Genomic DNA, 27768 nt, shown 5'->3' on the forward strand with positions numbered 1-27768 from the left:
GGGGTCAATGGCTCTTTAATATTTTCTTTGGAATATAAACATACAAATATACAACTGTCCATGGCAATATTTTAACATATTTTTGTTCTAAAATTAAAATTAACGGAATCCATGGCTTATGCAATGTGTGCCCTGTTAGCAGGACCAGCGCTATTTTCCAAAGTAATTATTATCTTCTATTTACAAAGTGCTGACATATTCTGCATCACTTAACAGAGATTATACATCATTCACATCAATCCCAGTTCATCCACACTGGGGTCAACTTTATCAGCAGCCAATAACCTGCCTGTATTTTTTTGTTATTGTTTTGAGAGAACTGGTGGCAGTGCAGAATTCATTCTACTGGTCTTCCATTTCTTTCTTCTGGAGAGCATTCCTCAGTGCAGAATATAGTCCATTACTAAGATCAACCGCTCTTCAGCTAAGAATTTTTATTATCCCATCTCTGAAGACTTCAAAAAAGAAAAAAACCTCCTCGTCAGGATTATATTCTATATCAGCTCTCTCCAGTGAATCCAGTGAAACAATTGCCAGGTGTCCTATACTGCAGTCTAAAAATATTTTAAGAATGATGGGACTGGTTTCCTTTTGAGAAGAAACTTTTAGTTTATGGTTTTCCCAAAGTCTTATTGCATACACCCCATTGTCTGCATCTAAATGGATAACCCCTTTCCTTGTTGCTGATTTTTTGGCAATGCCAACGGAACATATTTCACTCTCAGCCTCAACATCAATGCGATGTTTCCCGCTCTGGTATGACTGAGTGCTGAGAACACCACGACAGAAATCAAATCGGTTGTCATTATCAGCTACATCTTGTTCTTTGGATACATTTTCCACTGTTTTTCCATCTCCAGAAACATTGAGAAATGGATGAGCACTTTCTGGATCCAATGTTATATTCTCTAATATGGAAAATAACATACCGAAAAAGTTATATACAAGATAGTTACAATAATAAAAGAGCTATGCTTTGAATCACTAGGGAAGCTGTTACTGCAGCCCAAGGGAAATATATCTGTGTCTTTTGATACCCTTATACTTTTAGAGGTAAAACATCAGCTTATGATTAAAAGAGAGAATATACTCCTGAACAATATATTGCATAAAACATATATATATATATATATATATATATATATATATATATATATATATATATATATATATATATATATATATATATATATAAAACCCTGCTTCATCTGAATAATATAAAACCCTGCTTCATCTGAATAAACCATAAACACATGCTATTTTAGAAATATGTGCCATGCAAACAAACAAACCATACATGTAAGGTCACATGAGCCAATTAACAGACAGAGTTCTGTCTTTTGCTTCCACACTACTTCCTGTTACAGTTAGAGCTGCAGTATTTCTGGTCAGGTGATCTCTGAGGCAGCACACAGACCATCACAAAATGGTGGTTCAAGGTAATATTTACTTAACTATATATTCCAGTTTGGTAAGATTCTTTAATATGTCACTTAATATGATACATGAAATTAAAAAAAAATTACCTACTTATGGTTGCATAGGAGAGTGTATTTTGTTGGATGTCAATTTATCTGATGAATTTTTACAACAAAAGTGCCTCTTCAATTTTCAGAGGGTTGAATTTTTTTTGAATGTGTACTGTTTCCGTGTTTATCATACTAGGGAGTGTGTAACCTTGGGCTGAATCGGTTACAGGATGGAGCTCACTCATAGGGGCATATTTACTACGCTCGAGTGAATAGTTGAAGGCAAAAATATTCGAATTTCGAAGTATTTTTTTGGATAGTTCGACCATCGAATTGGTCAAATTCGATCGAATCGAATGATTCGAACGATTCGAAGTAAAAATCGTTCGACTATTCGACCATTCGATAATCAAAGTACTGTCTCTTTAAAAAAAAACTTTTACTTCATACTTCGCCACATTAAAGCTACTGAAGTACAATGTTAGCTTATGGGGACCTTCCAGAGCACGAGTTTTTTTTGATAGAATAAAAATAATTCAATCAATAGCTTAAAATCGTTCGAAACGTTCGATTCAAAGAATTTTATCGTTTGATCGAAGGATTTTTGTTCGATGTAACGTTTTGCTCTAAAATCCTTATTCGAATTAGAAGGATTAGAAGGATTTTACTTTGAGGGTAAAACCCTCGAAATTCGACCCTTGATAAATCTGCCCCATAAGGTTATCTAGATGTATAGTCACAATCTATGGTGTTGTTTAAACATCCCTCAATTAGAAATAACTGAAATAAGATTTTTAACAGCTTCAGTTCAACAGCACCTGTGAGATCTATGGTAAGTATCTAATTTAACTATATAATTTACCTTTAGTGACTTGTAAAAATTGTTTCAAAATATCTGAAAAAAGGGATATAAAACAAGAGATGGTCATTATTGTAATGCTTTAAAATAAAATAATTCAATTAAATTAAAATGGAATTAAGATATACAGGTATGGGATCCATTGTCTTGAAAGCCGTTATCCAGAAATCTTTGAAATACGGGAAGGCCGTTTCCCATAGACTCCATTTCATCCGAATAATCCACATTTTTCTCAAATGGTTTCCTTTTTCTTTGCAATAATAAAACAGCACCTTGTACTTGGATTTAATTAATTTTTACATGATTTTTTAGTAGACAGTATATGGTAAACCAAATTATGGAAAGATCCTTTAGCTTTTAACCCCAGGTTTCAAGCATTCTGGATAACAGATCTCATACCTGTATCTAAAAAATACTTGTCTATCAAGTTCAGGCCTTAGAATTCAGCGTTGCGGATCCAAAGAAAGGTCTTGTGACAATATAATTTTTCTTTATTATGAGAATGCTATCAGAATGATGGCTCACATATAAAATATGAGGAGCAAAAGACACTCAAACAGTCAAAGTCTGGTACAGTTTCTGAAACTGCAACTCTGGTGCAACAATTGGAGTTAGAAACCATTAAAGTTTGTATCACATAATGGGCCAGATTCAATTCAGTGAGAAAACATTATCTCATGGTTTATCAAGTGAAAACTCATGGACGAGATTCAATTTAAGGAGAAAAAACTTTCCTCCAAATTCAGTTTTTTTCCCTAAGACTTCAATTGAGTTTTCACGTGATAAACCATGACATAAGGATTTTCTGAATTGAATTGCATCTCAAACTGAATCTCATCCATGACTTTTCGCGTGATAAACCTCTTTTATTGAATCTGTCTCAATAATGGAGAAGTGGGAATAGCACACCAAATATCACGCAATCCAAACGGTGGTTACTGCCAGGGAATATCTACAGCAGGAAAATATAATTCAGTTTCAGGTATGGGATACATTGTCTGGAAACTCATTATCTGGAAAGCTACGAATGACAAGAAGACCATCTCCCATACTCGTATCAACATATTTATCCCTGTTGGCAAGCAGAATAATTTCCTACATCAAATATGTATATGTAAACAAGAGGAGCATCAAATGTACTGTATGCACTCAGCAAAACTTAAACATAATAAACCATTGGAGTAAAGGGTACTGAAGAATACAACCTTTCACTCACATAGGGGCCCATAGGGGCCCATTTACTTAGTTCGAGTGAAGGAATAGAGGAAAAATAGTTCGAATTTCGAATGGTCGAATATGGCTACTCGACCATTCGAACGATTCAAACTTAAAATCGTTCGACTATTCGACCATTCGATAGTCTCTTTAAAAATTTCTTCGACCCCCTAGTTTGCCACCTAAAACCTACTGAGGCCAATGTTAGTCTATGGAGAAGGTCCCCATAGGCTTCCTAACAATTTCCTGATCGTTCGATTCAAAGGATTTAATCGAACGATTATTCCTTCGATCGTAGGAAAAGTGCAAAAAAAGGATTTTACTTCGACGTTCGAATATCGGGGGTTAATTAACCCTCGATATTCAACCCTAGGTAAATGTGCCCCATAATGTCATCTTAATCAAAATATAATGAAAAGTGACAAACAAGTGTTAGAAGCTAATTTAAAGGGGATGATCACCTTTACAAGAGGCACTGTTAAACAATATAACACATATGTGCAATGTATTGTCATTAATATATATGCATAGATTTTAAGTCAGATACCTTGTTACATAGAACTTCTGCACGTCCACACTCCCCACTCTGCATGGGATCACTGACACCCTGGCCGTGCATAACATAAAATGCTGGAGAGGCTACAGCTCAGTCCTGTGATGTTGTGCCTGACCCTTGCTCTTCATGTTCATTTGCATGTTCTTGATCCGATTGATTTTTATTATTAGACACGATTTAGCTAAATAAATCAATGATATCTAGTGATGGGCGAATTTATTCGCCAATTCGCCACCTGCGAATACATTTGCGAAACTGCCACGAAAAGTTTGCTGGCATAAAAAAATGGATGCTGGCGCAATTTCGCCAAAACCGGATGCCGGCGTAAAAAACGAGACACCGGAGCTGTTTTGCGAATTTTTCAACGTTTCGCAAATTTCACAGGAAATTCGCAAATTTTTCGGTGAAGCGAAATGCCCCAAATTCGCCCATCACTACTGATATCCACATGGCCATGAAGAGGAAGCGCATGTGCACGATTGTTTAATTGCACCGCAATGTCTCAAACATTGGAGAGAGCATTCAGTTCTGTAGGGCTGCAATTCTCTACTTAACTTGGTATCTAACTTTAAAACTGGATTTTTTCAATTATAATAAATTGAAAATATGTTTAATATAAAGAAAATTGTTGTTTAAGAATGTGTCTTGTAAAGGTGAACATCCGAGATATGGTTTGGACAGGCTGAAGTTTTGAACAAATGTCAAAGGAAGCAAAATAAAGAATAAAGAGATGCTCTATTGTCGTGGGGGCACATTCACTTAGTTAGAGTGAAGGAATAGAATAAAAAAATTTTAGATTATTAACACTACAGTTTAATAAGGGTATAACTTACCAAACGTTTTCTGCATTTCATCTGGAAAAAAAAAGTTTTAATTAAGAGACATCCAGCATTTCTTTCTTACTGTAATTACATACTGTAATTAAAAAATAAACACTTCTCTATGGTGAATATGTATCAGAATTCAAATGAATTTTTGTCATGATTCAAGAAAATGTCTTTTAAAATGTTCCTGTAAATATAAAAGAACAAATGGCGAGCCAATAATGTAGATTATAAAAACATTTAAAGGGGACCCGTTTTGAAAAATTATTCAAAATCCTATTGTATCACATTAGTCAAGCAAAATGAACTTTAATTACACAAAATGAATGATTTGAATCTTGTTTCCTTCGGTCTGGGAATTCATAATTATAGCAAGCAGGCAGGAGCCATTTTGTGGACACTGTTATTAAGACAAGCCTTGTATCATCTCAGAATCTTGTTTGTGCACCAGAATGGGGGACCTGATGTCCATCCCCATGCCCTGGTTACACAATTAAATGGTGAAGAGAACTGGGGGAATGTGGGGAGAGCAGTGAATGGAAGGAAGTGCTGAATGGAAAGTGAAAGTAATTGTCTCCTCTATGTTTAAGGCATAGAGGAGGGGCAGACAATATTTGATTGACAGCTGAGATTTTTAAATGAGTTTACAACAGCTATGAATGCTTTAATAAAAAATAGAAATTGGATTTCATGTTTAATTTGAAAAGGACTTTTATTATACAGATTTTTGTGTCTGGGTGACAGGTCCACTTTAAAAAATTTTTATTCATTAAGGCACTACTCACAAGTGTGTTTTTAAAAGAGTATGTTTTAAAATAGCCATTTCCCTGGGGTGCAGGTAACAAGCTGCTGGATCAATTTACATAGCATGTGGCCATTTATTAGCATACTTATCAGCATTCCTCTTGAGTCCTACAAATGTAGCCAATATGGAAGCCTTTCTCCTCCACTGTGCACCCATATTTTGCAGAGTACGGTAGCACAGTGAGTAATATTGTGAGTAGTGTTTTAATGAATAAACATTTTTAAATGTTTTTATAATCAACACTATTGGCGGTCACCATTTGTTCTTTTGTTTATTGTCTATGTATTATCTGGGGGCTCAGAAAGACTGAGCTGCCAGATCTCTTTAAAGGAAAGCACCACTGCCAGGATTTTAATATAGAAACAGCGCTGGAAACAGCACAAAGTTACTTAATATGTTCAGATTTGAGTTTACTGAATTGAAAAAAAAATGTGGCAGGTAAAAGACAGCATGATTTTTATATAAGACAAGGGGAGGTATATTTCAATTTCCACTGTAAAAATGAGTGGAATGTCACTTACTGTATGTGATTGAGTTTTGTTTTGGTGAATGAATACAAAAGAGTTTCACTGAAATGAGTTTTCTGTAAATATGCTAACAAAAGAATTTATGAAAAATGTTCAAATTCATTCCTGTCAATCAAGTTTTGGAAAAAAATTAGTAAATTGGCCTTGCTGTGCGGCTTACTTTGCATTACATATTTCCCAAAGCGGTTTATGGCATGCATCTGCTCAAAAAGAACTGAAACTTTTGCTCCATTAGCTCCTAAGTACAAAGCCAACTAAAATTCAAGCTCAGTGTTTGAAACTCAAAGATATCACTTTTTTAAACTTACTTTTACTATGACTTGACCAGCTATTTATTTATGTTCTGCCTGTTCTGTAATTGTACTAAAGGTATGGGACCTATTATCCAGAATGCTCGGGACCTGGGGCTTTCCGAATAACGGGTCTTTCCGTAATTTGGATCTTCGTACCTAAAGTCTACTAGAAAATCATATAAACACTAAATAAACCCAATAGGCTGGTTTTGCTTCCAATAAGGATTAATTACAGTATATCTTAGTTGGGATCAAGTACAAGCTACTGTTTTATTACACAGAAAAAGGGAATAATTTTTAAAAATTTGGATTATTTGATTATAATGGAGTCTATGGGAGAGGGCCTTTCCGTAATTTGGAACTTTCTGGATAACTGGTTTCCGGATAACGGATCCCATACCTGTACAAGAATTATGGAGTGCTACATAGTTAAGTTGGGTGAGACAATAGTCCATGAATGTCAACCCCTCCAAATGACCCCAGTGCACATTTATACACATACCTAACTATAAACTCACATATATAAACTATATCAACACATACATACAGATATAGCAATCAGGGTATTACATTTTGTCATTTTTTAGTCCTGCCTCTAGATGGTGGTAGAGAGCAATTTTTTTCAGTACATTGCTTCTGTTGGACTACGGCCATTGCACTCTACCACCATCTACAGGCAGGATTTAGCACTACAAAATGAAACGGTGTGACAAAATTTTAAATGCCGATGCCTTCATCTGTATATCTATACACTCACATATATAAACTATATATACGCTGATAACTATACTAAATCACTGTAGATATTAAGACCGCAATAGCCGTGTGGAGTACCTGTGGATTGGAGGAATGGCAGTGGAATTGGGCAACCCTGAGTAGTGATAATACAGGTATGACATCTGTTATCCAAAATGCTCATTGGGCCTGTGGTTTTCTGGATAAGGGATATTTCTGTAATTTGGATCACTAAACACTGTCTTCTAAAAAAAGCATTAAAAAATCAAATAAACACAAAAGAATTGTTTAGCTCTGATAAAGATCAGTTGTAACTTAGTTTGGATCATGTACAAGGTACTGTTGTATTATTACAGACAAAAAGGAGATTATTGAATTTGAATAAAATTGAGTCTATGGAAGATGGCCTTTCCATAATTTGGAGATATCTGGATAATGGATTTCCAGATAACAGATCCCATACCTGTATATATAAAAATAGATCTAAAAATAGTAAGTTATTTGTTATATGGTGTAATTTGTAGTCTTTTTAAAGTAAAAATATTTATCATTTACATATATATACTATAAAAATATAATACATTGAAATAAATATGTACATTTTACCCAATAATGGATTTCAAAAGTTCAAAAGCCACCCTTTCATTATAAAAATTGATACTTTCATTTGTCACTACTTTATTTGTTAACAGATAGGGGCAGATTTATCAAGGGTCGAATTTCGAAATTCGACCATCGACTTTAAATACTTCGAATTCGAATATTGAATTCAAAGTTTTTTCAGCAGATTTGGCAATCGATCGAATTAAAATCATTCGATCAAACGATTAAATCCTTCGAATCGAACGATTCGAAGAATTTCATCGATCGATTGAAGGATTTTAATTCGATGTGTAAAGACTTGGAAAAAGTTTGTTGAAGGTCCCCAAAGGCTAACATAGCACTTCGGCAGGTTTAATTTGGCAAAGTATTGAAGTCAAAGTTTTTTTAAAGAGACAGTACTTTGATTATTGAATATTCAAACTATTTTACTTTGAATTAAATTAGAAGTAAATTCGAAGTCGTAGTATCCTATTCGATGGTCGAAGTATCCAAAAAATTACTTCGAATTTTGAATTTATTTACTTCGAAAATTCCATCTAATTCACTTCGACCCTTGATAAATCTGCCCCTAAGGTGTCTATTTATGTTTATGTCGAGTTTTGTTTTCTCTAAAAATTTTAATTTTTAGAGGTTTATTATGCCCCAAAGCAGCAAAAAATCCAAAACCAAAAATACTCCAGCTAAAACCTGTCAAGGTCATGTAGAAGACAATTACATGATTTTCAGGTGTTTTGGGTTGTTTGACGCTGCTTTTCTCTTGAAAAATTAAAAAAATTCAAGGTATATAATTAATTTTAGATATTAGTAAAAACTAGTTTTTTTCAAGGTTTTTTTTCGATCCAGTTTTTTCTACCTTAATTATTAGTAAATTAGGCAAATCCGTGGATGGGCGTTAGGTTCAGTTTGTTTCTGATAAAATTAGTAAATAACCCCTTAAAGATATACAAAATGATCAACTACTCACCATATTCCTTAATCAATGTTTCTGAAAATAAAAATAATAAACAAGGATATATTAAATGGGAGAAACATTGCCCTTACAGTAGCATTACTGTACAACTAAGCAACATGAAACATGACTTGTCTTGTGGGTTTAACATGTAAATTAGGACACAAAAGAGAAATTTGTTTAGATACCCAATGGTTTGCTTGGGATAAAGTTCATTTCTTTATATGCAGCAAAGTTTAAGAAGCAGAAGTCAGGTTCCTGAGAGAGAATTGTAGCTGTAACTGATACAATATATTAATGTATTCTCAGTGCTATTGATTCTACATTTCCAGGTCCCATCCAACTCATTGAGGTCCAACAAATATTAAGGGGTAGATTTATCAAAATGTGAGTTTAGAGCTTCATAAATAAAAACTCACCCAGGTTCTATTCATTCCTATGGGATTTTTAGAGAATAATGAGTTCTAACTTTCACCCACGGATAAATATAATTCTAAAAATGAATAAAATGTGGGTGAGTTTTTATTTATTTATTTCACTCTAAACTCACATTTTGATAAATTTGTTCCTTAGTGCTTTGTTTGTGCATTTTTTTTAGTCAAATGAAAGAGATGACAGAGAAACCCTCTTTACTTGTCTTGACTTTAGACTGAAAAGCTTTATTTAGCAGGGTTATCAACTGCATCTTTGCATGTTCAATGTTCAATGTATACACCCATCTATTGTACAGGGCTACAAAATGTGATGGTGCATAAGGAGAGGGAAGTTTGTGATAGCAGTGTAAACTCTTCACTTTCTGCAGATCCAATCATTTAGTCCATCAGCCTGAAAGAATGAAAGAATAGTATCTGCCCATCACCTTATATGGCCTTTCAAGCAGTATCCATTCCTTTATGGATATATTCAATGATTAGACTTAGCTAAAATTAAATCGATAAAACAGCAGTCTTGTGAGATCCCAAATTTAAACCAAGTCCCTTTGAGTCATTTCTAAGGACTCAATCAATAGTTCAATTAGGAATCCTGAAAATCCCAGTAAGGGTTACTCTCATTGTATTCACTGGGCGCTGCCTCTTCAAAAAAAACAGATGGTCAATCCGAAAAATTTCTAAAATACAACCTTTCCAAGAGCCAGCAACACAAGTGTTCCTGTAAAGCAGGGGTCCCCAACCTTTTTTACCCAGTGAGCCACATACAAATGTAAAAAGAGTTGGGGAGCAACACAAATATGAAAAAGTCCCTTGTGGTGCCAAATAAGGGCTGTAATTGGCCATTTGGTAGCCCCCTATGTGGATTATCAGCCTACAGGAGACTCTACTTGGCAGTATACTTAGTTTTTATGCAATTAAAACTTTCTTCCAAGGCTGGAATTCAAAAATAAACACCTGCTTTGAGGCCAGTGAGAGCAACATCCAATGGGTTGGTGAGTAACATGTTGCTCAGGAGCTACTGGTTGGGGATCACTGATGTAAAGGAACACTTGTGTTTCTGGCTCTTGGATAGTGAAGCAGTTTCTTTGTTTAGAGAACTTTCATTGATTATTTGCCCCTGAAGAAGTCACGATTTTGGTGACAAAACGTGTTGGGTTTGAATCTACATTATTTTTATCCAGTCTTTCAGCCTGTGGGCCAATCAGTCAGATATCTTAAGGGTCAAATAATCTATCTGCACATTTGACAAGGAAAGAGGTTTTGTTATGCTCTACTCAAGGCCACACAGTACCAAGGAGGAGTACGCGCTCTACAATAAACAATTTTTAAAAACCATATTGAATTATAGAATTATAGCATAATGATAGCTATAACATGTGTTGCATTTTATTTCTTACCCTTTTTGGCTTTTTGCTTCACTGCAATACAAAAAAAAAGTTACTTTAAAAATGTTGTTGGGTCACATGGTACATTTGCGAGAAAGCAGAGGGCGATGTATAGTGCCTAGTAAATTTAGTAAGAGTTGAATTTAAAATGATATTATTTGTGTATTCAGGTTGCCCAGGATGTCATTCTTTTCAGACTGGCTTACTACAAAATTGGACCCCCCATAGCCCTCTTACTGTATTATAATCCCCATTAGTGGGGGCATTAATAAGCAACTTGGGGGCATGAACTGTCATCAGTAATGTAATGTGAAAAATAATAAAATATTAAATGCATAGAGGTAGCAGGAGCCATAACCTGTACTGAGAGATCCCACAAAACTATTCTTATGTACAAGTTTACAGGTAGAATGTAGGATCTTGTGGTTATATGGCTTAAATAAAGTGTAATTGTTGTTCTTGTAGAAAGGATATGCTGTATATACAGTAAATTCCTGGGTGTATCCACTGTCCTTTGCTGGATGCATTGCATGAACTGATTTACCTTTCGTTTGGCGCATTTTTCTTTCTACTAAAATCAGGATGCTGATGAGTACAGCCCCAAAGCTCACAAGGAATGAAATAATGATAATCGCTCGAGATACTCCGTACCGATTCACTCTTTCATATAATGTATCTAGTAGAAATGAGAAAAATTACCACCGTTACTGCTACTTTTTTTGCAAAAATAAGGAGAGGAGGAGCATTTTAGTAAAGTCTATTTTTGATCCCCACTTCCAGCTCCTTAAAGGAGAAGGAAAGGTTAAAACTAAGTAAGCCTTATCAGAAAGGTCCAGCTAAATATACCAGTAAACCCCAAAAGTAATGCTGCTCTGAGTCCTCTGTCAAAAGAAACACTGCATTTATTTCCTTCTATTGTGTACACATGGGCTTCTGTATCAGACTTCCTGCCTTCAGCTTAAACCTCATTGCCCTGGGCAAGAGCATGCTCAGTTTGCTCCTCTTCCCCACCCCCTCCCTTCTGTACTGTAATCTGAGCCCAGAGCAGGGAGAGACTCAGGCAGGAAGTGATGTCACACCATGTTAATACTGCAGCTCCTATCCTAAACAAACAGAGAGTTTCTAGAGCTTTTTACTCAGGTATGGTAAAACATTCTACAGAATAAATATAGCATTCTAGCTTGCACTATTGCAGCTAATCTATTGGCAATAAAATGCCTCCGTAGCTTTCCTTCTCCTTTAAAGTGGACCTGTCATCCAGACACAGACATCTGTATAATAAAAGTATTTTTCAAATTAAACATGAAATCCAATTTCTATTTTTTATTAAAGCATTCATAGTTGTTGTAAGCTCATTTAAAGATCTCAGCTCTCAATCAAATATTGTCTGCCCCTCCTCTATGCTTAAGGCATAGAGGTGGGGCAGACAATTACTTTCACTTTCCATTCAGCACTTCCTACATGTCACTGCTCTTCACACATTCCCCCGTTTTCTGCACCGTTTAATTGTGTAGCCAGGGCATGGGGATGGACATTGGGTCCCCCATTCTGGTGCACAAACAAGATTCTGAGATGATACAAGGCTTGTCTTAATAACAGTGTCCACAAAATGGCTCCTGCCTGCTTGCTATAATTTGAATTCCCAGACTAAAGAAAACAAGATTCAAATAATTTATATCATGTAATTAAAGTTCATTTTGCTTGACTAATGTGATAAAATAGGATTTTGAATAATTTTTTTGGTGACAGGTCCCCTTTAAAGGGATTCTATCACTTAATTTTTTATTTTGGTCAAAACTCTCAAATTCAAATTGGGAATAATCCAAACTTGATTCATATTTTAATTCAAATTCGAAAATTTGGATATATCAAACCTTTACCCTTGGAACAATTCGTATTCATGTATAAGTCAATTGGAGAGGTGCAGTGACCCATTTGAAGATGTTAATAGCCTTCCTGACATTTTTCGAGAATTCGATTCTATTTAGATTCGAGTTTTCAAGTTGGTAATATTAGTTCGAATTTTAGATATTCAATTTTTTTATTAAATAACCTCCCAATCGAATTTCGAGTTAAAAAAAAAAGTCACATATATTCAAAATTTGACCTTTGATAAATAGGCCTCCCTGTTTAAGGGCCCTACAGGCATTAAGATCTAATAACCTGAGATCTGAAGAGATGGTGCTCGTCCTTCATTTAGTAAGGCATTCCTAATACTGCAAAACACAGTGGTGTTGGAATAGACAGTTATAGATGTCTGAACATTAAAAAGTCCTTTTGAATTTAACCGAGATTCCTCTTGTAAAGGCTGCAGAGGGTTTCCATTGCTGTCTCTCCACATCACCTCAGGCCGAGGATACCAACCATCAGATTCACAAATGGCTTTGATTCCATCATTAAAATAATCTTCAACCCAAAGAAGAGGGTCAGAGCCAACGGCTATCAAAAGAACATAAAGGTAATAGCAAAGTCATGTTAATGTCCATAGTCCCCAAGTTATGAAATAATAAAACATATAACGACTGCCCCCTATTTATGGTACAGGTATAGGGTGGTTATGGGATCCTTTATCTGGAACCCATTATCCAGAAAGCTCCAAATTATGGGAAGGCCATCTCCCATGTACTCCATTCTACTTAAATAAATCACACACACCAGAGGGGATTGGGGCAGGTGGTTTATTAAAGCTAAATGCTAATAAAGGCCAAGGAAACCATAGTATATTACTGTAATAGCCTCTCTATGTAAGTCGGGTGTATGTAACTCGAGGACTCCCTGTATATAAATATAAACAGGTAGGGGACCTGTTACCAGAATGCTTGGGACCTGGGGTTTTCCGGATAATGGATCTTTCCATAATTTGGATCTTCATACCTTAAGTCTACTAGAAAATCATGTAAACATTACATAAACCCAATAGGCTGGTTCTGCTTCCAATAAGAATGAATTATATCTTAGTTTGGATCAAGTACAAGCTACTGTTTTATTATTACAGAGAAAAAGGAAATCATTTTTAAAAATTGAGATTATTTGATGATAATGGTGTCTATGGAAGACAGGCTTTCTGTAATTCAGAGCTTTCTGGATAGTGGGTTTCCGGATAACGGATCCCATATCTGTATATGTAAATGTGTTTTTGTTAACACCTTCAAAATTATTTGGTTAAGAAGTTGACCTAGAGGTTAAGTGTTCAGCCTCTGATGTGGGATCTCACGCTAGAGACCCTGTATAAGTTTGCAACTCCCTGTGACCCTGGACAAGTCACTTAATCTCCTGGTCCTGGCCGGAGAATACGTGGAGGCCTATCTCTATCTAGTTTTCAGATTTTTGAAAACACAACTAAATTCATTTTCTCTAAAACTATGAAAGTCATGAAATGTATAAAAAAAAATCCAAAGTAGCACAAACAGGAAAAATTGCAGATAAGATGCCAAAACTATGACTTTATAGTCGACACTTAAAACCTGCTGAGTTAATTTACAAGTCAATGTTGAGACATTTGTAGATGTTAATAGCCTTCCTGACATTCAAGGTTTTTTTGGGGAGAAAAACTTGATTCATACAAATAAATATAAAATTTTTGGGTTGGAACCATTTGATCATATATAATTATAGAATATCCAAACCCAGTGTAGGAGTGCAAAATTCCAGATCGGGTCACCGATATCCCAAAATATATGCTTTCGAATCTTGGAAATTGAGGAGAGCACTCAAAAAGCATATCATATGCTGTGAAATTCTTTTATTGCCAACTACCAATACACGTGTATTGTGTCTCTAGGTTTTTTATGGTTGCCATAGTTACCTTTCTCATTTTGGCACCATTTTTTGGACTTTCAGTTCTGTTTTTTTGTCCCTGAGGAAGGTCACTTTGGGACAGATTTATCAAAGGTAGAATTGAAAATTAGTTTTTGAATAGCGAGTTATTCAAATTTTATTCTAGTTTAAAAAAAAAAAAAAAAAATTAGATTTTTGAGATTTTTCATACTCCGGCCCTTTGAGAACTCAAATTTGACTATTCACCTCCTAAAACCTGCTGAATTGCTGTTTAAGTCAATGGGAAATGTCCAGGGATCAATTTGGAGTTGTTTGCAGCCTTCCTGACATTTGAGGTTTTTTTGGAGAAAAAAACTTGAATTGAGTTTTTTAAATTCGCATCAAATTCAATTCAAATTCGATTTGAGTTTTCGGATCAATCCTATTCACCCGAGTTGAAAAAATTTGATTTTTATAATGAACTTCGATTGGTCGAATTTCGAGTTCATGGGAGTTTGAGGGAGTTTTTAAAAACGCACATAAATTCGAAAATTTGACCCTTAATTAATGTGCCTCTTTATGTGACCGAACTGTTTGCTTTTTATTAAAAACACTGTAGTTTTGTTGCTAAGATCTGAGAGTGCGGTATTCTATATCAAATCGTTTAAATTCTATATATATACATATATAGGGACAGAGAGCACTAACCTGTTACTATGATATTTACATCTGTTTCATCATGGTAGCTTTCAGACTGAAAGTAACAGCGATAAGGTCCATCATCAGTTGGAATGATATCATGGATAATTAAGATGACTTTCCCCTTCATTATATCATGCTTTAGGAGTTCTGTTCTTCCTTGATACTCCTGTATTTGCCCATCATTTTCATCCCTTCCGCCGCGATAGAGATGGACAAAGAATGAAGACCCAGGTCTGAAAATACCAATCTCCATGTTTTCAGCACTGAGCTCAGGGGTAAGGTTAAAGGACAACGCAGCCCTTTTGCCAACAGTTGCCATGATTGTTGCTTCAGTGGGAATGACTTCAAACCGCTCTGTGAGTAATAATCGTATATATTATGACATGATTATACTTTAAAATAGTAATTTTAATGATACTGTTCTACCAACAGCATTGCTGAGGGCTGTCTATAGTTAAATGATATTGTTTTAGCGATTAATACTCACCAGTCACTGACATCTGTAGCATAAGGAATAGGAATAAAAGGTATAAAACGTGGTCCACCCTGCCTTTTACCCTATAGGAAAGTAAAGATCATTTAAATTAAGGTCACCTACTCACATACTAGCATAATGAACTGGTACATTCACCGTACGATTGACTGTATACAGCAGTCCCATTTATAATGTTTCTTTAATGGGAGCCTGTTTGTTTAAAATTGGACCCTATTGCTGTATTTCATAGAGAAAAAAATATAACAAGTCACACACAAGTACTTCCAGCACCATTTTTTGCTTAAAGGGAACCTGTCATGGGAAAACATTTTTTTTTCAAAACGCATCAGTTAAAAGTGCTGGTCCAGCAGAATTCTGCACTGAAATCCATTTTTCAAAAGAGCAAATTGATTTTGTTCTATTCAATTTTGAAATCTGACATGGGGCTAGACATATTGTCAATTTCCCAGCTGCCTCCAGTCATGTGACTTGTGCTCTAATAAACTTCAATCACTCTTTACTGCAAGTTGGAGTGATATCACCCCCCTACCCCAGCAGCCTAACAACAGAACAATGGGAAGGTAACCAGATAACAGTTCCCTAACACAAGATAACAGCTCCCCGGAAGATCAGCACTCAATAGTAAAAGCCAAGTCCCACTGAGACTGATTCAGTTACATTAAGTAGAAAAGAAAGTAATTCCATCCTAAAGTGCAGGCACAAGTCACATGACTGGGGCAGCTGGGAAACTGACAAAATGATTAGCCCCATGTCAGATTCCAAAATTGAATATAAAAAAAGAGAAATGGACTTCAGTGCAGAATTCTGCTGGAGCAGTACTAATAAGTGATGTGTTTTGGGAAAAAACATGTTTTTCCATGACAGTATCCCTTTAAGGCTTATTTAAAACTGAACTGATGCTTTTTCTCCAGTGTCAGATACATTGGCAAACACATATCACCCACCATAAATATTACCATTTCTGCTCTGCTACACATCTTCATAATAGTATTTGTATAATATCTCAGCCAAGCATGTCAATACGAGCATTCAGTCATGTTCCTTTTCTACTATAGACACAGGAAATGAAACCAGCAAATCACCATCTAACAAGTCAATGGCATTGGGTAAATCTGACCTGTTATCCAGAATGCTTGGGACCTGGGGTTTCCCAGATAACAGATCTTTCCGTAATTTGGATCTTCATACCTTAAGTCAACTAGAAAAACATATAAACATTAAATAAGCCCAATAGGCTGGTTTTGCCTCCAATAAGGATTAATTATATATTAGCTGGGATCAAGTACAAGCTACTGTTTTATTACTACAGAGAAAAAGGAAATCAGGATTATTTGATTTTAATGGAGTCTATGGGAGCCAGCCTTTTCGTAATTCGGAGCTTTCTGGATAACGGGTTTCCGGACAATAGATCCCATACCTGTATAGCAAAGGGAAGTCACAGTTGTTCTTGTACATCGCAAAATTATAGTTTCATCAAGGATTAATATAACCCAGAAACTCGTTATCCGAAAAGCTCTGAATTATGGAAAGACCGTTTCCCATAGACTCCATTTTATCCAAACAATTAAAACTTTTAAAAATTATTTCCTTTTTCTCTGTAATAATAAAACAGTAGCTTGTACTTGATCCAGACTAAGATATAATTAAGCCTTATTGGAAGCAAACCCAGCTGATTGGGTTTATTTAAAGTTTACATGATAGTAGACTTAGACTTAGTAGAAAATTGTGTTATCTGGAAAGCCCCAGGTCCTGAGCATTCTGGATAATAGGCCTCATACCTGTATACAGGACCACCATCAGAAATCGCAGGGCCCCGTACGTCAAAATTTCCTGGGCCCCCTGGGCTGCGCCCACCGCAAGCCCCACCTACAGGTCCGCCCTCCCCACCTGGAGATACTGGTTGTCAGGGCCCCCCATAAAAAAACATTTGTGGCCAGGGCCCCCCATTAAAAAATATTGGTGGCTAGGACCCCATATGAGAAAAAAAAAATTGGTGGCCAGGCCCCCCCACATTATAAGAAAATTGGTGGCCAGGGCCCCTTAAACGTCCATGCCTTCCCGAAGTCAGCAGCTCTCAGAAAGATGGGGGGCCCGGCTAATCAAGTAAGTGTGGCCGGGCCCCCCTTACCCTCGGGCCCCCTACAACTCTCCCCCCAGTCCCCCCCTGATGGCTACCCTGCCTGTATAGCAATCCATCAGCTGTAGAGAGAAGACATCTTTCTAAAGGTTTGTTATTAATCAGTACTTTAGAGTAAAAATTTTACTGTTTTGTAAAGTTCATATTGGGGGAAGCCAAAGGTGAGGATGAAATAGGCTCTGTGCTTCAGCATTCAACATCTGTTGAAAGTCTCCAGTTATACATATGGGAAACAATATCCCCTGCTGTGAATTATAAGCAGAAAATATTATGATAATAAATACTAAGGATATTATAAATTGGTGAGGAGTTCACTGATCATATAGAAGTCATTTGATACAGGCCATGAATTTTCAACTTTACTTGTAATTTCCTTATAATTTACAAAAGTGGGTACATTAATTTATTACAAAACGTAAATTAATGGGATTTATGTGACACAAACAAAATCCCCAAATACTGTCTATACAAAGAATAATGTAATCCCCCATTTGTTAGATGTAAGGATACCAAATGTAAGTTAAATCACCAAATATAAGGATATTTGGCTATTGGGTAGTATAAAAACATATTATGCAGTCTATTTATGCATTTAAGATATTAGAACTACACTGTGTACAAGTTTACTGTAGTTAAACTATATAAACCTCCCATAACACATTAATACCATAAAAAGCTATTTTTTATTAAAAGAGTCATGTTAAAACAATAAACAAGCATACAGACCCCATGGTATTCTGCCTTACGCGTTTCATGCCCTTTGGTACTTTGATATTTTTTGTTTTTTAGACTTGTGTGCCCTTGGAACTGGGGGCTGTATCCCAGCAATCATGGCCCTTTTTTTACTGGCCATTTCTATCCCAGCATATAAATATAACTCTTTCCATAATCTCTCTTAACTACATTGTTTTGTCTTGTGGGAACATGATGCTGTGGGTTGGTATGTGCCGCACACTGAAGTCTCCATCTATCAATGAAGAGCATTATGTTGGTGTGCACATCAACCACTTCAGTTATTGGCTGGACTACAGGAATATTTGGACACTGTCCACCAGTGAATAGTAGAGGGGATTATCTTTTACATATAAACAGATCACAGAGTATTTTAGTGGAACTTGTAGGTGCACAATATGGAAGTCATTTGGGTGCAAGGGGAAGGTACCTGTATGGGACGGTATCAATGGGGAATTATATCCATCAGTTTGTCATAGACTGATATTATCTGTGCATTCAACCTAGTCTAGCAGAAAGTATTATAACTGCATAGTTGGAAGCTATAACAAGTTACAATATTTAATTTTTAATAGACTAACATTTATGGGGTTATTTACTAAAAGCCAAATGTATCTCATAATTGAAAGAAAAAAGTTCAACTAAATTACCATGCCCCGATTTTGCCTTATTTATTAATAAAATAACTCAAATAAATTGGATCGGGAAAAACCCTATAAATCGGGTGAAAACCTAAATCGTATGATTTTTTCGGACTATTTTTCCTGAAAACCTCAAAGTTATTGGATTATCAGGCTGAAAAACCATATCTTCAAATTGGGATAGGGACATCTCCCACTGACTTATACATGACCTCGACAGGTCTGAGATGGCAGATTTTCGGATACAGTTTTTTTGCAGCATCGGGGTATATTAAATCTCGAAAGTTCGAGGTTTTTTTCCACAAAAAAATTGAGTTTTTGCCCCAAAAAGCCTGACCAGATAAATTCGAGATTTAGTAAATAACCCCCTAAATCTATCACAATGTATTTTTCCACTTTTCCATCCTACCTCAGATATGTCCATCTTGCCAACATTGTGATCATTCATCAACATCATAGCTCCTAAACAAAAACAATTTTAAAACCCTTTAGTTACATTTTCAACAATTCATTTACCTTATTATTTATGTAAAATCCATTTTTTTGTACCATCCACATATTAGATGTATTAAATCAATATTAGTTATCATTTTAGTAATTTCCAAGCAATGTCTACTAGTAGCTGTTATGGAAAAAATAAATAATAGTGAGCATCTTCCATATGTTTCTGATGCACCACACGTGATCATTGTGCTCTAACTCAGCACTCTCCAACTGGTTCATGCACCAAATACAGCATTTCAAGACATTATAACAGTACCAGGATGGACCAAGCCCTCTATAGACTATGCAAGGAGAGACCAAGATCTTCTTTAAATTACATTAGAATTTCAATACAGTTTGGACTGTTAACATTTGGTTAATGTGGCTAATGTGGTCATCTGAACAACCGATCGACATGGCACGAAAAATTGTCGGGAAACATGGTCCAAAAATCATACGGAACGGAGATTCGTACGATCGAATCTTTACATCTATGGCCGGCTTAAGGCTAGTGACACATGTAGCAGATTTCTGTAGCCTGAGAATCTGCTGAGAAATATAAAATGTTGCATTCAGGAGACCAAATCCACCGTGCCCAAGCCAAGGCAATGTATTCGGGTACAGGCACATCACATGGAGGAGGAGCAGCAGAGGAGCGGATTCTAATCGGTTTTTCCGCAGGCCAAGACCCTCTACATGTGGCACTGGCTTAAAAAGTAGTCAGTTATACTGATTAAACAAGTTGATGCTTAGGGGCCGATTCACTAACTTCGAGTAAAAAAACTTCGAATTTCGAAGTTTTTTTGGGCTACTTTGACCATCGAATGGGCTACTTCGACCTTCGACTACGAAGGATTCGTAGTAAAAAACGTTCGACTATTCGATAGTCGAAGTACTGTCTCTTTAAAAAAAACTTCGACCCCCTAGTTCGCCATCTAAAAGCTACCGAAGTCAATGTTAGCCTATGGGGAAGGTCCCCATAGGCTTGCCTAACTTTTTTTGATCGAAGGATATTCCTTCGATCGTTGGATTTAAAGCCTTCGAATCGTTCAATTCAAAGGATTTTATCGTTCGATCAAAGGAATAATCCTTTCGATCGAACTATCTGCGCTAAATCCTTCGACTTCGATATTCGAAGTCGAATATCGAGGGTTAATTAACCCTCGATATTTGACCCTTAGTGAATCAGCCCCTAGCTGTAATGTCACATTGGGGCTGATTATTGGTGTGGCATTAGCCTTAGACATACAGTACAAACACATAGAACACAGCAGAAACCAGTACTAAGTTGGAAATATGGAGAATGTTGGCGGAATTCATACACCTTCAACTTCAATTCATTCTATATTTGCTAAAAATTCATCAATGGAGTTTGTTTCTTTGTTTGATAACTTGTATTAATAAAGTTCAAAATTGCTAATTGTTAAGCAGCCTGCACTACCATATGGGACATCTTAATTTAATATTATTAATTAAAGTGTATTAATAAAGTTTAAAATAAATAAAGTTAAAATGTCCCATGCCAATTCTGTCTAAATTTTACGTTAGTGCAGGCTGCTTAACATAAAAGTGCTAAATTCAAATAGCGAATTGAGCGCTTTTATGTTAAGCAGCCGTCACTACTGTAAAATTTAAACGGAATTGGCATCGGCCATTTTAATTTAATATACAGCAACACGCACCAAGGGATTGCGAACTTTATTAATACAAGTTATGAAACAAACAAACTCCATTGATGACTTTTTAGCAAATATAGAATGAATTGAAGTTGAAGGTGTATGAATTCCGCCAAAATGAATTTAAATTAATTACAGCTATTTATTTATTGAAGTGTAAGAAGGTAGGCCGGCCAATTTTTAATAGATTGTAAAACTACATGATGTCTTAATACCAATAAAACTATTTTCAATTACTGAACACCATTTTAGTTTGTAGGGAGCTTAAGGTGGAAAAGGTCCCCACCTGTTGGTATTAAGAGTTATATTGTGCCCCAAACAGAGTTTTGCACTGTATAGTTGTTGAGCCACAGAATATACAGTATACACAGTCAAGGAACACACACACCTTTGTACTGAACAGCCCACTTGAATTCCCCTCATTGTTAGAGTCACTGTTGGACTGGTTTTACCAGTACCAGTATCACTAGTGATTTGCATAAATTTCTGAAAAAGTAAAAATTCCAAGGTGGGGCGGAACGATGTTAAAGCCACTGTACATTCTTGTGCTTGTAAGAAGACTTTACAGTTAAAGGAGCAGTAAACACATACAGCCACCTTTGCACAGCAAGAGCACGATAAATAAAACATTTGTTGAAAATGTATTCAGCTAATTCTTTTACTTAATCAAATTGCAATAAAGCTCTGATAGATAATTGTTTCATTTTCTGCTTTAGGGCTCTTACTGACGAGCGTTTTTACCTGCGCTCCCCCGCGTTCCATTTTTCTGCGTTCAGCTGCAGGGGAGCGACGCATTCGATTTTTTTCATTGGGGCTGTACTCACACAGGCGCGTGTAGGCGCCAAACAAAGGTTGAAACGCAACATGCTGCATTTTTCCTGCGTTCGGCGCCTACACGCGCCTGTGTGAGTACAGCCCCATTGGAAAAAATCGAATGCGTCGCTCCCCTGCGGCTGAACGCAGAAAAATGGAACGCAGGGGAGCGCAGGTAAAAACGCTGGTCAGTAAGAGCCCTTATTTTACTCCCCCATCCTTAATCAATCAATCAATCAAAAATGTATCAATATACTTTTCGGTACATTGAAATTCCCGTTCCACCCAATTGGTGCAATTAAAAAAAAACAGATCCTTCTTATCCAGAGGGCTTGTTCACCACAATATAAAAGCCTCTTCATAAAGCTCATGTTAAAAAGGGAAGGGGGAGCATGATGGGATTAGGCAAGGTGGGGGGGGCTGGTGTGTTTAGAAAAGGAGCAAGGATATTTTAATAACACTGTGCCCTTATGTTGATGTGCCCAAGCACCTCCCTTGTTCGCCTACCCTTCTTCCAGTCCTATTTGTCCATTCCATAATACACTGCTGAGTAGTTCTCTGTTATTATGGAATGGTGCAGTCTCATTGGTCAGATGGGCCGGCCTGTAGTTTGGGGCTAAACAATGCCTGAAGTTGCCCAGGGAATTTGATATTAGGTCTTTAAAGGGATACTGTCATAGGAAAAAAAATTTTTTTCAAAACGAATCAGTTAATAGTGCTGCTCCAGCAGAATTCTGCACTGAAATCCATTTCTCAAAAGAGCAAACAGATTTTTTTATATTCAATTTTGAAATCTGACATGGGGCTAGACATATTGTCAATTTCCCAGTTGCCCCAAGTCATGTGACTTGTGCTCTGATAAACTTCAATCACTCTTTACTGCTGTACTGCAAATAAGAGTGATATCACCCCCTCCCCCCCAGCAGCCAAACAAAAGAACAATGGGAAGGTAACCAGATAGCAGCTCCCTAACTGCCTAATAGATCTAAGAACAGCACTTAATAGTAAAAACCCATGTCCCACTGAGACACATTCAGTTACATTGAGAAGGAAAAACAGCAGCCTGCCAGAAAGCATTTCTCTTGTAAAGTGCAGGCACAAGTCACATGACTGGGGGCAACTGGGAAAATGACAAAATGTCTAGCCCCATGTCAGATTTCAAAATTGAATGTAAAAAAATCTGTTTGCTCTTTTGAGTAATGGATTTCAGTGCAGAATTCTGCTGGAGTAGCACTATTAACTGATATGTTTTGAAAAAAAACATGTTTTCTGATGACAGGATCCCTTTAAAATAATAGAACACTTTTTAAAAAAAAAAAAAAAAAAAGAATGTTTGATGCTGACTAGTGCTATAGAATGCATCAATGTCAGTCTGTACACTGCATTGCCCAAAAAGCCAATCCATTTCGCAGGATAATGATCCCCATAGGCTACATCATTTGTTGCATTTGGAATTGTTGCATTTGGAACCCTATGGAATGCTGAAATGTGATTTACTGGCAGTTGTGGGAGGTGGGGGTTCAGATGAGTTATGGACAAAAATGAATAAATTGCAGGAATGGAGCAGGCTCATAATTGGGGATGCACCAAATCCACTATTTTGGATTTGGTCAAATCCCTGAATCCTCCATGAAAGATTCAGCCAAATACAGAACCAAATCCTGATTTACATATGCAAATTAAGGACAGGAAGGGAAAAAGGGGAAAAAACATGTTTTACTGTTTTTTGACAAAAATTTACGTGATTGCCCTTCCCACCCCAATTTGCATATGCATGTGCAAATTAGGACTCATATTTGGTTCAGCCAAGCAAAAGGCCAAATCCTTGCCGAATCCAGAACGAAATCCTGAATTCTGTGCATCTCTACTAATGGTTCTTTTTTTTTTTTTACTTTTGCAAAAACAAACATTACAACTTGCCCACATAGGGCCATATCACAGTACAATTGGCAAGATAAGGCATAATCTGAGCGAGCATCATACAGCATCCATACATCAACATGTTATTTTCCTACTATGCTCCTTCATTCATTCATGTAGCCACATGTTATTGCCAAAATAAAAAGGTACATCTACATAGTTATTCTAGTGTCCCTACACCACCCTCTACTCCCAGCTATGTTTTTAGGTTACCGCCCTGCACATCTTTCAAATGCCAATTACATATCTTATAGACCCCATGAATCCCAAATTACGCGGCCCCCCGCTGCAACTCCAACAGATCCCAATTATACCATATTCTATCAAATACATCCATGTTATTGTGTTTCAGTGCCGTCAGACAATCCATTCTGCGAATATATTTCATTCTATCTAGGAACTCCTGTTCTGTCGGAGGTCTAGGGGCCTTCCAGTGTTTCGCCACTAAACCCCTTGCTGCCGTCAGGATGTGATTAACCATCCTCTGCGATGGGTTTGGCAATTTCGGGATTCTATCTCCTAAGACAAAGACCATAGGGTCAAGGTGCACCGTTACCATTATCACCCATTCTATATATCCCTGTACCATCTTCCAATAGCTATCTAGTTTTGAACATCCCCAAAACATATGCAGTAAGGAACCCTCTTGTTCTTTACACCTCCAACACACAGGAGTGGAGGAATCAGGAAACAGTTTATGTAGCAAAACTGGGGTATGATACCATCCCATAATAATCTTGTAAATGTTTTCCTTAACTGAGGCACATATGGAAGTTTTTCCTGCATTTTCCCAAATGCTCCCCCAGTTTGAGATCGTGATCTCCGTGCCCAGGGCCTCTGACCAGCGACTCATATACTTATGAGGGGTTTGTTCGATATCAGTTTTATTGATTGTATAGTACCAGGATGTAATCAGCCCTTTTTGCTGAGGAGATAGTGTACATAGTTTTAAAATAGGATGTAACAGGGGGAGCACTAAATCTGAGTACACCGACTGGGCATAATGTCTCAATTGCAGATATAAGTATTGAGGGAGTCTATCCACGCCCTCCATTCCCGCTAGTTCCTCATACGTTTTCATCTTCCTATCCGTTTGCCTAAATAGGGATTTTAGCTGAGTCAGCTTAGCTCTTTTCAGTAGTCCCCGAACAACGGGAGAAAGTCCGGGGGGGGAACTCTGGATTTCCCACTAGAGGGATTAATGGGGATGACTCCTGAATACACCCCACTCTAGCCGCCACCTTATTCCAGCATCCAGCCGTATGCTTCATAGCTTCTAGGGGGAGGTTACGAGGCACCCGCCTATGATTTATCCAAAGGGAACAATTGGGGGACCCAATTTGTGGATATGTTCTTTCTATTTCAACCCATTTTGTTAACGGAGCTTCAGTCATCCACCCTAATATCTGTTTCGCCTGAGTAGCTAAATAATAGTTACTTAAATTGGGTACTGCAAGCCCCCCATCCGACTTTGCCGTCGTTAATACCTGTCTTTGCAATCTATGTCTTTTATGTCCCCATATAAATCGCATTAGAGCCCTCTGAGTATCTTCCAATATTCGCCTAGGAGGCGCAACCGGAATGGTGTCAAATAGATATAGCAGACGGGGTAAAACATTCATCTTCACCGATGTGATTCGTCCAAACCAGGACAGGTTATATGTATGTCTACTAATGGTTCTTAAACCATATAAAGTTAATTATAAAAACAATTCAAAGGTTGCTCAAAAAAGGTTGTTTTTTTTTTTTTTTTTAAGTGAACCTCCCCTTATGATGTGTGTACAGATATGATCTAGGCAGCCCTGCATTTATACACTTGACACAGATAGTATAGTTTTGGTGCATAGAAGATTAAATACACTACTTCTCACAGTTCTTTCACACTTATTGATGATTGTACAAGTCTGGGACTAGCAAGCCAATAAAGAAGGGGAATCTTAGTAGAGCACAAGATATTGTGGAAATTGGGAGTCTGAGCTGAAGGAGGGCAATAATGCTTTAAAGGGGTGGTTCACCTTTAAAGTGGACCTGTCACCCAGACACAAAAAGCTGTATAATAAAAGTCCTTTTCAAATTAAACATGAAAACCATTTTCTATTTTATTAAAGCATTCATAGCTGTTGTAAGCTCATTTAAACATCTCAGCTGTCAATCAAATATTGTCTGCCCCTCCTCAATGCCATGGGCATAGAGGCGGGGCAGACAATTACTTTCACTTTCCATTCAGCACTTCCTAGATGTCACTGCTCTCCCCACATTCCCCCAGTTCTCTTCACTGTTTAATTGTGTAGCCAGGGCATGGGGATGGACATCAGGTCCCCCATTCTGGTGCACAAACAAGATTCTGAGATGATACAAGGCTTGTCTTAATAACAGTGTCCACAAAATGGCACCTGCCTACTTGCTATAATTATGAATTCCCAGACTGATGGAAACAAGATTTAAATAAGTTATATAGTGTAATTAAAGTTAACTTTCTTGACTAATGTAATAAAATAGGATTTTGAATAATTTTTTTGTCTGACGGGTCCCCTTTAAGTTAACTTTTAGTATGTTACCGAATGGTCAATGCTAAACAACTTTTTAATTGGTCTTTATTATTTATTTTTTATAGTTTTTAAATGAGTTGCTTTCTTCTTCTGACTCTTTCAAGCTTTCAAATGGGGTCACTGACCCCATCTAAAAACAAATGCTCTATAATGCCACAGGATAATTGTTATTACTACTTTTTATTACTCGTCTTTCGATTCAGGCCTCTCCTATTCATATTCCAGTCTCTTATTCCAATCAATATACGGTTGCTTTGGTATTTGGGACCCTAGCAAACACATTGCTGAAATTACAAGATGGAGAGCTGCTGAATAAAAAGCTAAATAACTCAAAAATCCCAAATAATAAAAAATGAAAACCAATTGCAAATTGTCTCAGATTATCATAGTCTATATCATACTAAAAGTTTACTCAAAGGTGAACATCCCTTTTAATGGTACAGGCAGTCAAGAGCAGCCATGCAGAGAATAGCAGATGCATAATTAAAGCATATTTTTTTTAAAACAAGTTTCACAGTTCATGGTCCCTTTAAACCCTTCCCTTGTCACTTGACTATATGACAGCCGCTCCCTTTGTACTTTGCCCATCACGACCGCAGCCTGATTCATAGATTGGGCAGTCGTATTTTTGCATGAAAGATTTTCACTAGAAAATGATTGCTATAAACGGAGATTCACTTATTTTAGTGGCGATAAAGCAGACGGAAATTAGGAAACTGTGAGTGGTGGAACCACAATGATACACCTGTATGCAGAAGACTGGGGACTGGAGATACCCTTACACTGCTTATACCCTTAGAGTTTATACATATAATTTTAGTTACATAATTGCTGGACACAATCACAATACATAATATATATATATATATATATATATACACTTTACATGCAAAGCTCTATTTAACTCACCTGCTTTGAGCGTTACCTTGTGCCCATTTTTGAGGCACATCTGTTTCCTGCTCAAATGTCAACCACTAAATTCCTTTCACTTTTACTCTCTTTAAGTAAATGTTCCCGCCTTGAACTTATCTCTTAAAGGCAAAGCACACCTGTGCAGTAGAATCATGAGTTTCTGCATCTGTTTCTTTAATGTGCTTTTCAAACGTATACATTAGGAACTTCGCATCGAGGTCACTTCCGAAATGAAGTATACTAGTTACCGTATATTTCTTTTGGCTCTTTTTGGACCTCCCTGTTTCAGTTGCCAGTTCA

The 27768-nt window shown here is 36.7% G+C and overlaps 1 protein-coding gene across 1 annotated transcript; it reads right to left on the bottom strand.

Annotated features, from left to right (window-relative positions):
* Positions 1-27528, bottom strand: XB22063306.L (provisional ortholog of butyrophilin subfamily 1 member A1 L homeolog). Its single transcript, XM_041573435.1, has 12 exons — positions 27466-27528; positions 19525-19577; positions 15597-15667; positions 15116-15463; positions 12815-13090; positions 11196-11327; positions 10664-10684; positions 8847-8871; positions 6620-6633; positions 4933-4953; positions 2332-2364; positions 1-908 (listed from the first exon to the last, which is right to left on the bottom strand). The coding sequence occupies exons 2-12, from the start codon at positions 19557-19559 to the stop codon at positions 421-423; spliced, it is 1464 nt and encodes a 487-aa protein (XP_041429369.1). The 5' UTR covers positions 19560-19577; positions 27466-27528; the 3' UTR covers positions 1-420.
* Between the last annotated feature and the right edge of the window lie 240 nt (positions 27529-27768).

The sequence above is a fragment of the Xenopus laevis genome, chromosome 8L, assembly GCF_017654675.1.
Source record: "Xenopus laevis strain J_2021 chromosome 8L, Xenopus_laevis_v10.1, whole genome shotgun sequence".
Taxonomy (NCBI): Eukaryota; Metazoa; Chordata; class Amphibia; order Anura; family Pipidae; genus Xenopus; species Xenopus laevis.